Genomic DNA, 13,580 nt, shown 5'->3' on the forward strand with positions numbered 1-13,580 from the left:
AGGAGAGAGGGGAGGTGAAGGACCCTATTCTCAGGTAGGTGGTTGTCCCCGCTATTTCTCGTAGCTAATTCCCAGTCGTTCTTCAGTTCTCGACTGAAATAACTCTGCCTCTAAGAGGCCTTCTCGGACAAGGCCCATTCCAGCTTCAGGTGGATATTTCTCCGCATTCCTCAGCACCTTCTGCTTCCCCCGCAGTGGCACTGGTTATCATTGTCATTTGTCAGGGCGGTTTTGTTCACTCTTGGCTTCACAGCGCCTGACAGAATGGTGATGCATGGTCGACACTCATGACAGACACAGGTATTTGCTGGATGAACACGTGAATGAGGCATTCCAGGAAGGGACAAGTGTAGAGAAACAGCATGAACCAAGTCCCAGGGGGAAATAGCACAGGTCTCCCACTCACCTATGTCCCTTTGCTCTCCTCTGTCTTACAGCAAGTCAAAACCGTGAGATTTCAGAATTATAGCCCTCCTCCCGCCAAACATCACACCTCTGGGAAGCCTGAACAACCAGCCACCCCGAAGGGGTCCCAGCCTGAAGCAGCCCCCTTGGGCCCAGAGATGACCGTCCTATTCGCCCACCGAAGCGGCTGCCATTCTGGACAGCAGACAGACCTCCGGAGGAAGTCAACCTTTAGCAAAATCATGGCCCCAGCGTCCACTGCCTCGACCACGCAGACCGTGTTTCCCAGCAAATGAATCTACAGGTGGCTTTTCCTAGACCCCAAAGAGGTGAATTGCATTTAAATACAGTATGCCTCCACTGAGGGCGTCCTGCCATTCTTTGGGGACTCAAGCATGGGTCCTTGTTCTGCCCATTTTACCTCCAGGAAAGGACAGGTGGGAGTGGGGATTCCTGCCCTGGCTGGGAAGATAGACTAGATGACCTTCCAAACATAATGATTCAATGTAGCAAGGCCACTACCCAGACCAAAGAATGGGAGCTCATCCTGCCCACTCTATTCCCCGGCGTGGAGTGTGCAGCCTCTCATCCTCTGGGTTCTGTGTAGAATTTCTATGATGTTATAAAAGGGGCTTCAGCCAGGGGCATCACAATGGTGGAATGCTGGCATTACTTCTTTGACCCCAACATCTTAGAACAGCTTCTGCCATCTTCTGGGACCTAGACACCAGCCACTAGTAGCCACCATATCTTTGTGCTTCCATCGTCATAATCCTGGCTGCCAAGGGAGAATTTCTGGGAAGGGTGTGAGACAGATACTTTGAACATTCCAAGAACCCTCTAAACCAAAGAGAGACAGCTTCCTGGCTTTGCTCCAAACAAGGTCAGAGAGAAAGCTGACTACCGTCATACTTTAAGCTTCTCAATCTGTTTGCCCACATATAATCCTACACGATAGATAAGCAGGAATCACGTACTCGTGGAGAGGGTCTTGTATGGTGTTACGGACAATTCATTCATCCTGGCTCTAGTCTGATTTCCCCAAGAAAACAATGCATGCTTAGAAACAGCTTGGTAAGGGGTTTGAGTTTAGATATACATTCTGTTTGCATTGCAACAGTCTTTACTTTCACTGATTTCTTGTATTTGGGGCAGACTAGCTGTTTCACCAGGGTGCAGAATAAGGCAACAATGTCACTGAGAAGATGCCAATCCACAGCTGGGTTGGGGGTGCCTTCTAGAGGAAAGTTTCTATAAAAAGGGACTGGACAAATAAGGTTGGAGAGGAAAAGTGGGTAAGAAGGAGGAGAAAGGGAGAGTGAAGAAAATATGGAGGAGAGAGTGGGGAGGTGATGAGAGTGAGTGAGAAAGAGGATTAGGGGAAGTGTCAGGGAAGAAGATAAAAGAGTAGGAGAGCAGCCTTGACATTCTTGACAGGTGGGGAAAGAAGGATGGAGTCTGCAAAAGTAGGTGACCCCACTAAGATGGGGCTGAAGTGAGTGGGACCAGCCAGGCAAAGCCTTGTAAACAGGGGTAAAAGAGCACCCCAGGGAGTGGAGGCAATGCTGTAAGACAAATCATTAATTCTCATTTAACTTAATTGTTGTGATTTAACATTCATTGCATGCCCATCAATGTGGGCACTTTAGTGCATAAATGCCATTTGCTACTAAGCCTGGATGTCATTTAAAAAAACAAAAGGCTGGGCTTCCCTGGCAGCGCAGTGGTTGAGAGTCCGCCTGCCGATGCGGGGGACACCAGTTCGTGCCCCGGTCCGGGAGGATCCCACATGCTGCGGAGCGGCTGGGCCCGCGAGCCATGGCCGCTGAGCCTGCGCGTCCGGAGCCTGTGCTCCGCAGCGGGAGAGGCCACAGCAGTGAGAGGCCCGCGTACCGCAAAAAAAAAAAAAAAAGGCAGGTCTAATTAGACCTTCTCCCTGGACAGTTCTTGAAGATCCTGGGATTAAAAACATCCATATTTTATGTACCAACCACACACTTGGCAAACTAAATTGTCAAGACTTTTCCAGGCCTTAATAAAACAAAAAACAAACCATAATCCTGCCAAGGAATACTGCACCTGTGTCAGACCTTTGGGGTTGGTAGAGCCAATGTGGTCACATGCTCTGGTGTTTCTGTGTGATAGGGACCCATGTCTATTCCACAAAAATTGTCAGGCCCAACTGCATGACTCAATGAGCTGAATATAGTAATCCAGATGGAGAAATGGGGAAAAGTCATAAAGACAGGCAGGCATTGTATGATTTGTCAAAATATGAGTACTTACACCTCGTATTTACCCCGAAAAGCACTCTCGGTGAGTTAATGAGTTTAGCAGTCTACACCCAGAGTGGCAGACACACGGCATGCCCAGCCAGCCAGACATTTAGTCTGTGCCTCAGTAGCAATGGAGCCAGTTAACGTTTAACTGTTGTGGCTGAAAAGCAGGCTGTTTGGGCGTAGTGAAGATACAATCCATACCCTCCAAATGAAACAGAATATTCTTCCCATTGTCCACGATCTCTATAGAGTAACCTCTCTGAGAAATGTAAACAACACCAGAGGCTGGCCATCCCCATTCCATCCAGCCTTCTTCCCCCATGCCCTGCATCAGACTCACTCCCTCCCAAACCAAATCCCATCTCTGCGGAGTCATATGAGGATTTGAAAGGGGCAGTACGAGTTGAACTCGCTGGGCACTGCCCATCGTTTATTCTACCACCATGTTTCAGATATTCCTATGAGCTGGGTACTGCAATGAGAACAAGAGAGACATCCTCTCCTATAACGTCCACCATAACCTTATAAGGCAAGTACAATTGTCCCCATTATAGAGCCAAGGAAACTGAGGCTTGAAGGGTAACCACAGACAGTGACAGAGCGAGTTTGATAGCTGCCCTCACCCTATCTAACTTCAGAGCCTAACTTGGGACTACGCTACATGAACCAAGAGACCATCCTTGATGTTAGGCCACTGACTTCAAACTGCAAGGAGGTGGCATAATGCAGTGGTTACAATTGCAGGCTCTGCTGCACAAAGACTGGGTCCAAATCTTCATTTACCACGTGCTAGCTATGTGATGCTGGGCAAGTTACTTAGCCTGTCTGAGCCTTGTCTTCTTAAATAGGAACGATAATAGTGCCAACCTCACTGGGCTATTGTGAGGGTTAACTGAGATGATAAAGTGACTGGAACCATGCTGGCACATAGTGAACACCTGATAAATGTTAGCCTTGAATGTTTTCAAGGAAGCAGACCATCGAAATTCCAGGTGAAAAAGCCGAAAACAAGGGCCTGTCCGGGGATGTGGTGCTAAAAGGAGACCAAGTAGCCTAGTCATGGAGGTCACAACACAGTCTGAGTCCTGAAGGACAAGAAGAGTCAGGCAGACAAAGGGGTGGGTGCCCAAGCAGGGAAAGCAGCATTTGGCAATGGGTTTAAATGTAGCAATCAAGCCAAGTTCTCTTGCACCTAAGTACCGAGGAATCTACTCCTTTGTGGAACATTCCCGGGATCCCAGTGGGATCCCTAGCACCTCACGTCTGAAGCCAGATATTCCATCCTGTGAGAGCTCCATCCCCTCAGCTAAGACTCAGAGTCCCTAGAAGAGGTGCCCATTCACCCCGTGATCAGACCTGACACCTCAGTGCTAGGAAAGCTGTGGAGGGCAGGCTCTGCCTGGGGGCGGGGGCAGAGAGCAGGGGGGGCATCTGAGAGGTGAAGGAGGGGCGCAACCAGCTGAGGACAGACTCTGAGGGCCACACCTAAGGAAATGGTGGAGTCACACTTGACTTGAGCAGCATCAAGGGCCTCACTTAAAACTTGTCTCCTTCCCTTATCGCGCGGGACCAGCTGCACCTCCTCCACCCTTCCCCCTCCCACAGACAGAGCTTTTGTAGCAGGAAGAGTTTAAAGCGATGCCCTACCTGTGACTTGGTGAGATGCAGAGCTGACTCACTGACTTCCAACTTCCCTTGACAATTCAGAATGTCCGTCCACGCCAGGCCTGCGCTCCCGACTGGCAGCCATCTGATGGGGCTGCAATTGCCGTGAAATGGACATGCGCTTTTCAATTTGCCACGCAGCCCCAGTAGCCTGCTTCACTCACTCACACGACCTGCACCTGAACTGGGCGCGTTCCCCTAGAGATTGCGTGCTTGACTTCATCTCCCAGAGGCATCATAAACCCCTTGAAAGTTACAGCTGGATCCCCAGACATCCACTGATCCAGGCACACAGGTCTCAGGAGCATAGCAGGCGAAGCCAGGGCCCTACAGGGTGTCGTTCAGTAGTTTTGAGGTGGGAACTAAGCCTCTGTGCTTTCAACAAGCTCCCCAAGTGATTCTGAGGCACATGAAGTATGAGAATCAAATTCACCTTTCTCATGTGGTATAGCAGAGCTGACATTTGGATCTGACATTCAGCAGGAGTATGACCTCACTGGTGGTTAATATATTGAAATCGTCCTGTACTGATAGGAGAATAGTAGATGCTCTGAGCTCCCCAAGACCTCTCCCCCCTCCCACACCCTGGCCCTTTCTCCATGTCATCCTCCCCATCGCTCTCCCATCCAACAGCTAAAAAGCTAAGGCCAGCTGCAGCTGAGACCTCCAGCAATAAAGCCCTTCTTCATGCTGATTGGCTAGTGCCTATGCCATACTGATTACTAAATATCTTGACTGTTACCCTATTATAGAGAATAAGGCCCAGAGGTTGAGAGCACTGCTGTCAAACCTGACACTCTTCCCAACCCCCATCCTGGCCACTGTTCATCCCTGGACAAGCACCTTCATCAGGCCCCTAGCTTAGGAAAGGAGCTGACTTGGAGGATAAGCATTTCCATGCCTATTCACCTACCTTTCTCAGCTAAGAGTTTCATAGGCATAAGTAATGCACTTCAGCTTCCCAGCTCCTCTGGCATCACGTTGGCAGGTATGGAAGCACATAATTTGCTTCAATAAGATGAGCAGGCCTCCATGTTGATCCTCTCCCCAGCCCTTATTCACACGGGCAGCCCCACAGCCTCTGACTCCCTTCCCAGGAAGTGAGAAGCTGAAGCAGGTAGAATAACGAGGGCCTCTCAAGCCTCTGCAGCTGGGAGCAAGTACTTAACAAGCTGGGCTCTCCTGGGGCAGCAGCTGCTGTCACTGATGCTTCTCTTACTTAGTCTTGAGAGTAAAGACTCCAGTTCCCCCTTGGGCTAAGTGAAAGGAGTGTTAGCACTTACAGAAACCTCTTAGGTGAGCCTGAAAGGCAGTCACCTAGGGGAATGTGTTTGGCAGGCAAGACTAAGCCAGAGGAATTAACTCCAGAGAGCCCTGCAGCAGGTTGGTGTCCCTGAGGATAAATCTCACAAGGACGTTTTTCTTGAAATAGAGCAATGTTAAATGATGATCAAAGCCACCTGCTGTTGGCCAGGCCATAGTATTGTGCCCTAGACCAGAGCAGAAACAAAATGTTCCCAGGAAGCCCTTCTGCCTATTGATCTATACTTTGACAAATGGAATGCAGCAGAGGTGGGATCAAAGATGACGGGATGGAGGAGCATTAGATTCACCCATCCAACCATCCATCCATCCCTCCATCCATTCATTCAACAACAGTTCATTCATCACGTACTCTGGACCAGGCTCTATGAGAGGCAACAGAAATAAAGTAGTTACCAGGATAGATAAAAATACATATGGCCCTCACAGAATGTTGTTTCTTATTACTTTTTTCTGGATTTTGGGCTCCTTTCTGCTTTTCTCCCCTTTTATAATTAAATGTTCTATAGAAATATATAGGATAATAAAACCAATAACCATATACCCACCACCTAGCTTTTTAAAAAATAATTGAAACCTGCTGTGTGCTTCTCCCAGTCCCATTCCTTCCTTCCCCACCTCCCCACTTCCTTCACAACCACTGTCCTGAATTCCATGCATATCACTCCCTGTAAATTTCCCAATCATGTACCATATGGAACTCTGAGTGCAGCTCATAGAGGTACTCAGTAAGCACTAGTCAAAGCAAATATTGCAACCTGGGGCCATAGATACCCTGCCTGAATATTTGGACTCCCATCTGGCTTCTGTCACTGGGACTCTAAAGCTTTGATTCATTGCTGGGAATTGAGATTTTGATGCACCAGCACGTCTGGTTTTGAGAAGTTTGAGTTTAAAGGGGTTTTTACAAGAGTTCTTCCAAGTACAGCTGTTTTAGGAGAACTTGTTGCTCCTGAGTAGAGAAAATATAGGTTGTGGTTGTGCCTGCATTGTTTGAATACAGGGTTTTCTACCTAGCTCTCCTCTGGGTGTTGTCTGGAGCCTCTGGGTAGCCAACTGCAAAAACCAGAGTAGCTCCTCAACTTCTGAAACTAAAACAGATCTTGCTGCTGCTGCCACCAAATTCTTATAAGAACCTCGTGAAGAGTGCAGAGAAAAGTTATTTTTGTCCCCAGACTACAGATCAAAAAACCGAGACTCCGGATATTTCAATGCCTTGATTAAGGTCACATAATTAGTTTGAGATGGAAGGGAGACTACTGATTCTTCATCCAGCAATAACTGTCACCATTTACTGAGCACCTACTGTGTACCAAGCACTGTACATGCATTATGCCATCCAATCCTACCCAACCCTATGAATGCAGGTACTGCTATTATTCCATTTTAGGGATTAGAATTATGACTCACAGGTCAAATGACCTGTCCAAGGCAACAAGAACTAGAACCCAGGACTCTAAATCCAAACCTTAATCTTAAATCACCACATCCCTCTTCTTCAATAGCAACTGTAAGCACATAACATGGTTGAGGTTGGAGAGGTTGCACAAATGTGTGTGTGCTGCTGAGACCACAGGGGTGAGGATGGAGACGGGGGTGGGGAAATGGTTTAACTCAGGCGGTCAAGCCCTCCCAGAGAATAAGTGTTGGGTTGGCCAAAAAATTCGTTCAGGTTCTTCCATAACATCTTAACAGAAAAACCCAAACGAACTCTTTAGCCAACCCATACAAGGGTCTTATCATCCAAGAAGTAGGGATGGGAAAGAAGGTGACTGAGAGTGTTCTGTACAGAGAAATCCAAAAAGCAAATCTATGCCTGCTGCAAGGGCGGCCAGACACAGCCCAGCAACTTGTAAAAGAACCAAAGCTTGCAATGTGGTTCTGGATCATTGACATCTAAACACAATGATTATTTTGCATTCCCTAGATCACTCCCTCTTCTTGAGTTTACTTCCGGTTTTGCCTGCCCTCACTCTAAAGGATACAGAGTCCAGAAGAAGGGGAACATGATTTCCAAAATGACCCCCACTTTCATCTTCTCTGTGGGAACAAGAGGACTCAGAGAGCTGACACCTTCCAGTGTTCCATGCTGGTATTTTTCCGAAGTTCAAAGGCAATTGCTTTTCGGGGGGGGGGGGCGGTAAATACACACCCACAGATGCAAGCTAATTATGCAGATAGGGTCACTGCTGGATGGACAAGAGCTGCAGCCTGGTAAGGACTAAAAGGATGCCAGCCAAGACCCAGGGAGAAAGGCAAAATGCATTCGCAAAGGCTATTTTGTGTATCCCTGGTGAACGCTGTTAGAATCAATGCTAGCGTGACCGACCGACTTGATGAAGGCCACTTGCAGTGTCAGAGTTTGACGGCTGTCAGTCGCACGTGTCCTAGAGGCCAGAGCCATCCTAATGTCCTTCCCATGAAAACAACTCCCTGGACCATCTGAAAGGATTGTGAGAACTATTTGCAGTCAGGAGACTCTCACAAATAAGCAAAAGCAAGTGTGAATCAAAACATAAGGAGACAGCAAAAACGCCTGGGGGACCATAGAGGAATTCAAACAAATATCACCTTCAAAGGGTTGTACCTGGATCCCTACGCCTTCCCCACCCAGTTCCTTGGGAGATGCTTTCCATCTCTGTCTAGGAGAGAGCTGGAGGACCGCACTGCCTGAGGTCTGCCTGAGGAGAACATGTCAGTCACAGTTCGAGAGAGATGGCATCAGCTTCCATGACAAAGGACAGAGCAGTCAGACAGCCGGAAGGCGCCATACTGTTTGGAATGGAAGGCTAATTTTAGATATCAGAACCACATTTCCAAATATTCCATCCTGCACATTCTATTGATAAACTGAATTCTTTTTTAAGCTTACAGTCTTTTTAGATTTGGCAAATTTGATAGCTTGGACCTTCTTCATGGAGACCTCCAGTAAAGGACTAAATTTTAACACATCAGTCAACAAGGATTTGGGGGTAGCTATTCTAGCTGTATTCCCAATCCACTAGAACTTTACAAGATATGGAGAAACAATATAATAGCTAGGGTGACGGGTTTTGGAACCAAATCATCTGGGGTTTGGTCCCAGCTTGTCACTTACTAGTTAGGTTTCCTTTGGCAAATGACTGAAGCAACGTGAGAAAGTTACACCACCTCCCTAAACCTGCTTTCTCATCTGTAAAATGGGAATCAGAACCTCCACCTCATAGGGTTCTTAGCAGGATTAAATGAGATCATGCTTGTACAGCTCTGATGGTGATACGGGGTACATCAAAGTGTTCAATAAATGGTAGCTATTACCCATAAGTGGGAATGGAGGCACAATTCAAAAACAGAGTACAAGAAAGAGCTAGGCTCAGAAGCAAGAGCAGGGAGTAATGAAGGAGTGTTTCAGCTGTCAGGAGAGCTCCACTGAGGCAAAACAGATTCTGAAAGATGACAGCATGGAGAAATGAAGAGGAAACCACCTGGGCTCTGGAATCACATATCCCTGGGCTCAAATCCTGGCCCCACCACTTCTTGGCTGTCTGACCTTGGACCAAGTTAACTAACCTCTCTGAGACTTTCTTTACTCATCTGAGGAGTGAAAACAATAATCAACACTTCACAGAGTCATTGGGAAGATTAAGTAAGACAGATAGGCCAGATGCTGGCGTGCAGAAGGGACCCTAGCAGTGAATTCTGCAGTCATGACAAAGGCAGGTGATCAGGAGAAATGCTAAAATAAGAACAGAATCTTCTTACTACCATTCATTACACGTCTGCTAAATGCCAGGGACTGAGCTAACCCCTTAGAGGGTCATTTACAGGGTGGTTAAAAGCACATTGAGTCAGGTGACCGGGATTCAAATCCAGGCTCTGCGTTTCCTCCCTGTGTGATCACGGGGAAGTCATTTAATCTTCCCAAACTTTAGTCCCCTTGCTTGTAAAATGCAGGTTCTAACTGTGCTTTCCTTGAGTGGTTTGGTGGGGATTAAAAGAGATAATGGGCATGAGGTCATTAGCACAGTGCCCAGCTCTTAGAAAATGCTCTGTGACGTTAGCTATCTTGACTGTTTACATGCCTTTTCTCATTTAACATTCACAACAATCCCATGAGTTGGGTGTTATTGTCCCCTATTTATGGATCAAACAGAGCTGAGGCTCTGAGGATAAATCACTTGTCTAAGGTCACAGAAAGGAAGCAGTGGGGCTGGCTCTGTAAGACTAGAAATCTCAGCTTCTTTGTTCTCTTCACTTTTCAGATCAGCTGGTCAGTGGCACCAGGGTTGAGGAAATATGACAGTTATTTTTAAATGTATCTCATGCCATAACCCTCATCAGTCTTTTGTCTTCTGGTTGTCCCTATCACCTCACCTCCTCATCTGTTGAAGGTTTGAGGTTTAAGGTCATCTGTGACCCCGAATGCAGCCGGTGGGCACCTTGGTGCTGCCCCTCTGGGCACTCACTTGCAGCTTCACAAGGTTGACAAGGTTTATGAAATGTCCATTCTGATTTGCAAATAGGTCTGACATGGACATGCTTCCAGCTGGCTGGTGATTTCGATAACAACCCCTCCTCCTCGGTGCTAATTAACAGAAATTAAATGTCCCTGGCACACTTTGTAATTCAGAAAATGCATGTGCTGATTAGTTAATCCCCAGCTGGACACGCCATTATGACCAAGGGGCTCCAGGCCAAAGTCCTAGCTCTCACTCCATCTCCATTTAAAGTCACAGAATGTTTTCTTCCTGGGTAGAAATCAGTGTCACCTCATTCATTTATTCATTCATTTTCATTCAACAAATACTGATTGAGCATCTATGTGTGTGAGGTTTTGCCCCATACAGTTGGGATACAGCAGTGAACAAAGCAAGTAATGTTCCTGCCTTCATGAACGGGAGTAAATGGTAAACCATTAAACACACAGGATTGTTTCTATATGACAGATGTTATGAAGGAAACAAAGAGGGGGGACGGAGAATGGCTGGGGGGGTATGCACTACATTGGGTAGGGTGGCCAGGAAAGGATTCTCCAAGGAGGTGAGATTTCAACTGAGATTTGAAGACTGAGAAGGAATCGGACATGCAGCATAGTGAGATAAAGAGGAACAAGCTCAAAGTGTCAAGGAAATTCATTCATCAAACATTTTTGATCATACATTCAATATGTGTTGAATGAACAATTGGAGAATAAATGAATCCTCTTTTTCCTGACAAGAAGGACCTTCACAGGAAAGATGAACTTATGGGCGATGCCACAAGCTTAGAGGCAAGTTACTTCCATTTTCTCCAGCCCTGTTTCACCTCTCAAACAAGGGGCTTGGCTCAGGCACTAGCATTCCAAGACTGCAGGATCTTAAGTACTCACCTTCCAAAGGGACTGGCCCTCACAGCTCTTTAAAGCCATGATTCTGCAGCAAGCAAAAAGCAATGTCATTTTTCTAAGCAGTCAAAATGGTTGTTTCGAATTATGTAGACAAGGCATAAAACGTCATCTGCTTTGTTATCATTAGGATATATGTATTGAATTCCCACGCCCACTTACTCATTCCAAGAATATTATTATTAGTTGCGAGTCTCCCTCTCCCCTTCCCTCCCTCCCTCCCTCTTCCTCCCCACCCCCCATCTCCTTCACTCTCTTCCGCTCACCTTTCTCTGGCCTAGCAGTGGAAAGCCCAGGCTATAGAATCAGAACACCCATTGTATCTCATGTGTGACTCACTGTGTGACTTTGAGCAAGTCACTTCACCTCTCTGAGTCTCAATTTTCTCATCTGTGTAATAGGAAGAATAATAGAGGCCCTCTCATGACAATCATATAAAGTAAATACTGAGCTATTGTTATCCTCATTTTGTGGATTAGGATGTAAAATTTTAAGAACTCTATTCAGGTTTTTAAGGCAAAAGAGACTCCAGTAATGAGTGTGACCACGAGCCGGTTTAATGATCTGTATCCACCACCTGTAGGGTTTTCCATTCTTTGAGATAATCAAGAACCAGGGACATAATAAATAGCCTTGAAGAGGTCTCCTAATTTATAGTAATACTTTTGAGCCAACAATGATAGACAGACCCCCTGCCTTGTGCCAGACACTTTTATGTGCTTTACTTATATTGACTGATTTTAAAATCTCACTACAACCATACAAAGTAAATACTATTACTATGCCCATTTTACAGGTAAAGAAACTAAGACCTAGAGAGATTAAATAGTTTCCATGGGGTCATACAGTTGGGACTTGGCGGAGCTTGGGAATAAACCCAGGCAATCGGACCCCAGTGGATGCTGCTAGCTGCTTGCCACCTCATTTAAGATGAGACACAAAAGCTTTCCTGCAGACATCAGGGTTTTCTACTTCAAGCAGACCTGTCCCCTGAGTGCTCAATAAGCAAAGCATTATTACCTGCCTAATCCTAAAACCCCTGGCCTGTAGACACAGGACTGATAAGAGCTGCTACCCAGTACTGTACAACGCCAGCCATAGGTAAATTCACCCCTCCTGCCACTGATGGGATTTTTGAGTGTCCATTAAAATGTCAGTGGATCTTAGAGTTGAAGTTCTTTCTACATCATTTAGCACAACCTGGAAGATCAGATTCATGTGGCAGCTGGCCTTCCCTTGGCAGTTACTTCTTTATTACTTCCCTGTCCCTGCGCTCACCCTCAGAAATGCTACATCACAACAAAGGTAGTTAAAGAGCTAACAAACCACCACTACTCCCTTGAGATCCAGAAGCAGTTGTCTCAAATCACCTTGCCTCCAGTCTCGGAGGGATATGCCCCCAGCTGCTGATGCCAGGCCTGATGTGCAGATCAAAGCAGCCATTTCCAGGCCCCCTGTGATAGCAACGGGTTGACCCATCTCCAGAGGCAGGTGCCCAGCATCAGTGCCGGTACCCACTTAGGCACAGGGAGGAGAAGCAGACTATGTCTAACACAGGTGTCTTCCCTTTTTAGGGATAAAAGTTGTGAATAGCAGGCTGAAACTCCGGCCCATGTTTGGGGGTGTACGATGGAGACAGCATAACTCCAAATCCTGCATAACTTATTGTCATGATGGGACGCAGAATGCGTCCTCATAATCACAGGCTTTCTATTCATTCCTGCTTCTCGCGTTGAATAGGAAGCAGCCACCTGGAGCCTCCAATGGCTCTTACTTGCTGTTATTCTGAGTGGAGCACGTAAGTCCTGTCTTGCATGGGCAGGCCCTGAGAGCGCAGAGAAGCTCAGTTGTTAGCCCAGATGTGGCTGCCTGCTTGAAAGCTCAGGCTCCTTCTGTATACTTAGCCTCTGTAGCCACAATTCATGCTTCTGCCTTTGGAGAGTGGGTTTTGATCAGACTCCCAAAACCGATACTTCCCATAAACTTTGCTTGCAAGATCCAGCTGTCCTGTGCCACCCCGCAAAGAATGAACCTGTCTGTGATCATCACTAAAATTTCCCCAAAGACAAAACTGGCCTGTTAAATCAGCAGGAGTCGTTGGATAGAGAAGGACTCAGGCTCCAAATGAAAGACATTGGGCAGGAGATAGAAAACTCCCTCTCCTACTTATTTCCTGTTTTACTGGGTTTTCATGGGAATTCACTTGTGGACAAACTCCGAGCCTGGGTCTTTTAGAAAGCAAATCTTTTTAAATGTTATTGGACCAATTTCCCATCATCCTTTTAGCTTTCTCCTGTCCCCCTTCAGCATGGTCAGTTGGGACTTCATTTGCACTCAGAAGGGCCAAGAGCCAAGCACTGGCAGCAAAGTCACAGAGAGCAGCCGGCTCCTGTGATGCCCATCCAAACCGCCTGCCCTCACCTGGACAAGGGGCAGCTGGAAGTGTTGGCTGCACTTCCTTCCGAGCATCCTCAGCCTCGGGAAGAGAAGAGGCACCAGGGGCTAGGCAGGAAGGGGAGGACATTGGCTACATGTGTGGGGATGAC

General features: G+C 46.9%; 1 protein-coding gene across 1 annotated transcript in view; it reads left to right on the forward strand.

The window, feature by feature from the left end:
• The window catches only part of SH3RF2 (SH3 domain containing ring finger 2), a 143,673-nt gene that overhangs the window by 125,372 nt on the left and 4,721 nt on the right, over positions 1–13,580 (forward strand). The window contains exon 10 of the mRNA XM_082650226.1: positions 438–734. Within this exon, the coding sequence (XP_082506352.1) occupies positions 438–701 (264 nt within the window). The 3' untranslated portion in view covers positions 702–734. The remainder of the gene's footprint in view (positions 1–437; positions 735–13,580) is intronic.

This window comes from Grampus griseus (genome assembly GCF_964374135.1).
Source record: "Grampus griseus genome assembly, chromosome: 3".
NCBI lineage: Eukaryota > Metazoa > Chordata > Mammalia > Artiodactyla > Delphinidae > Grampus > Grampus griseus.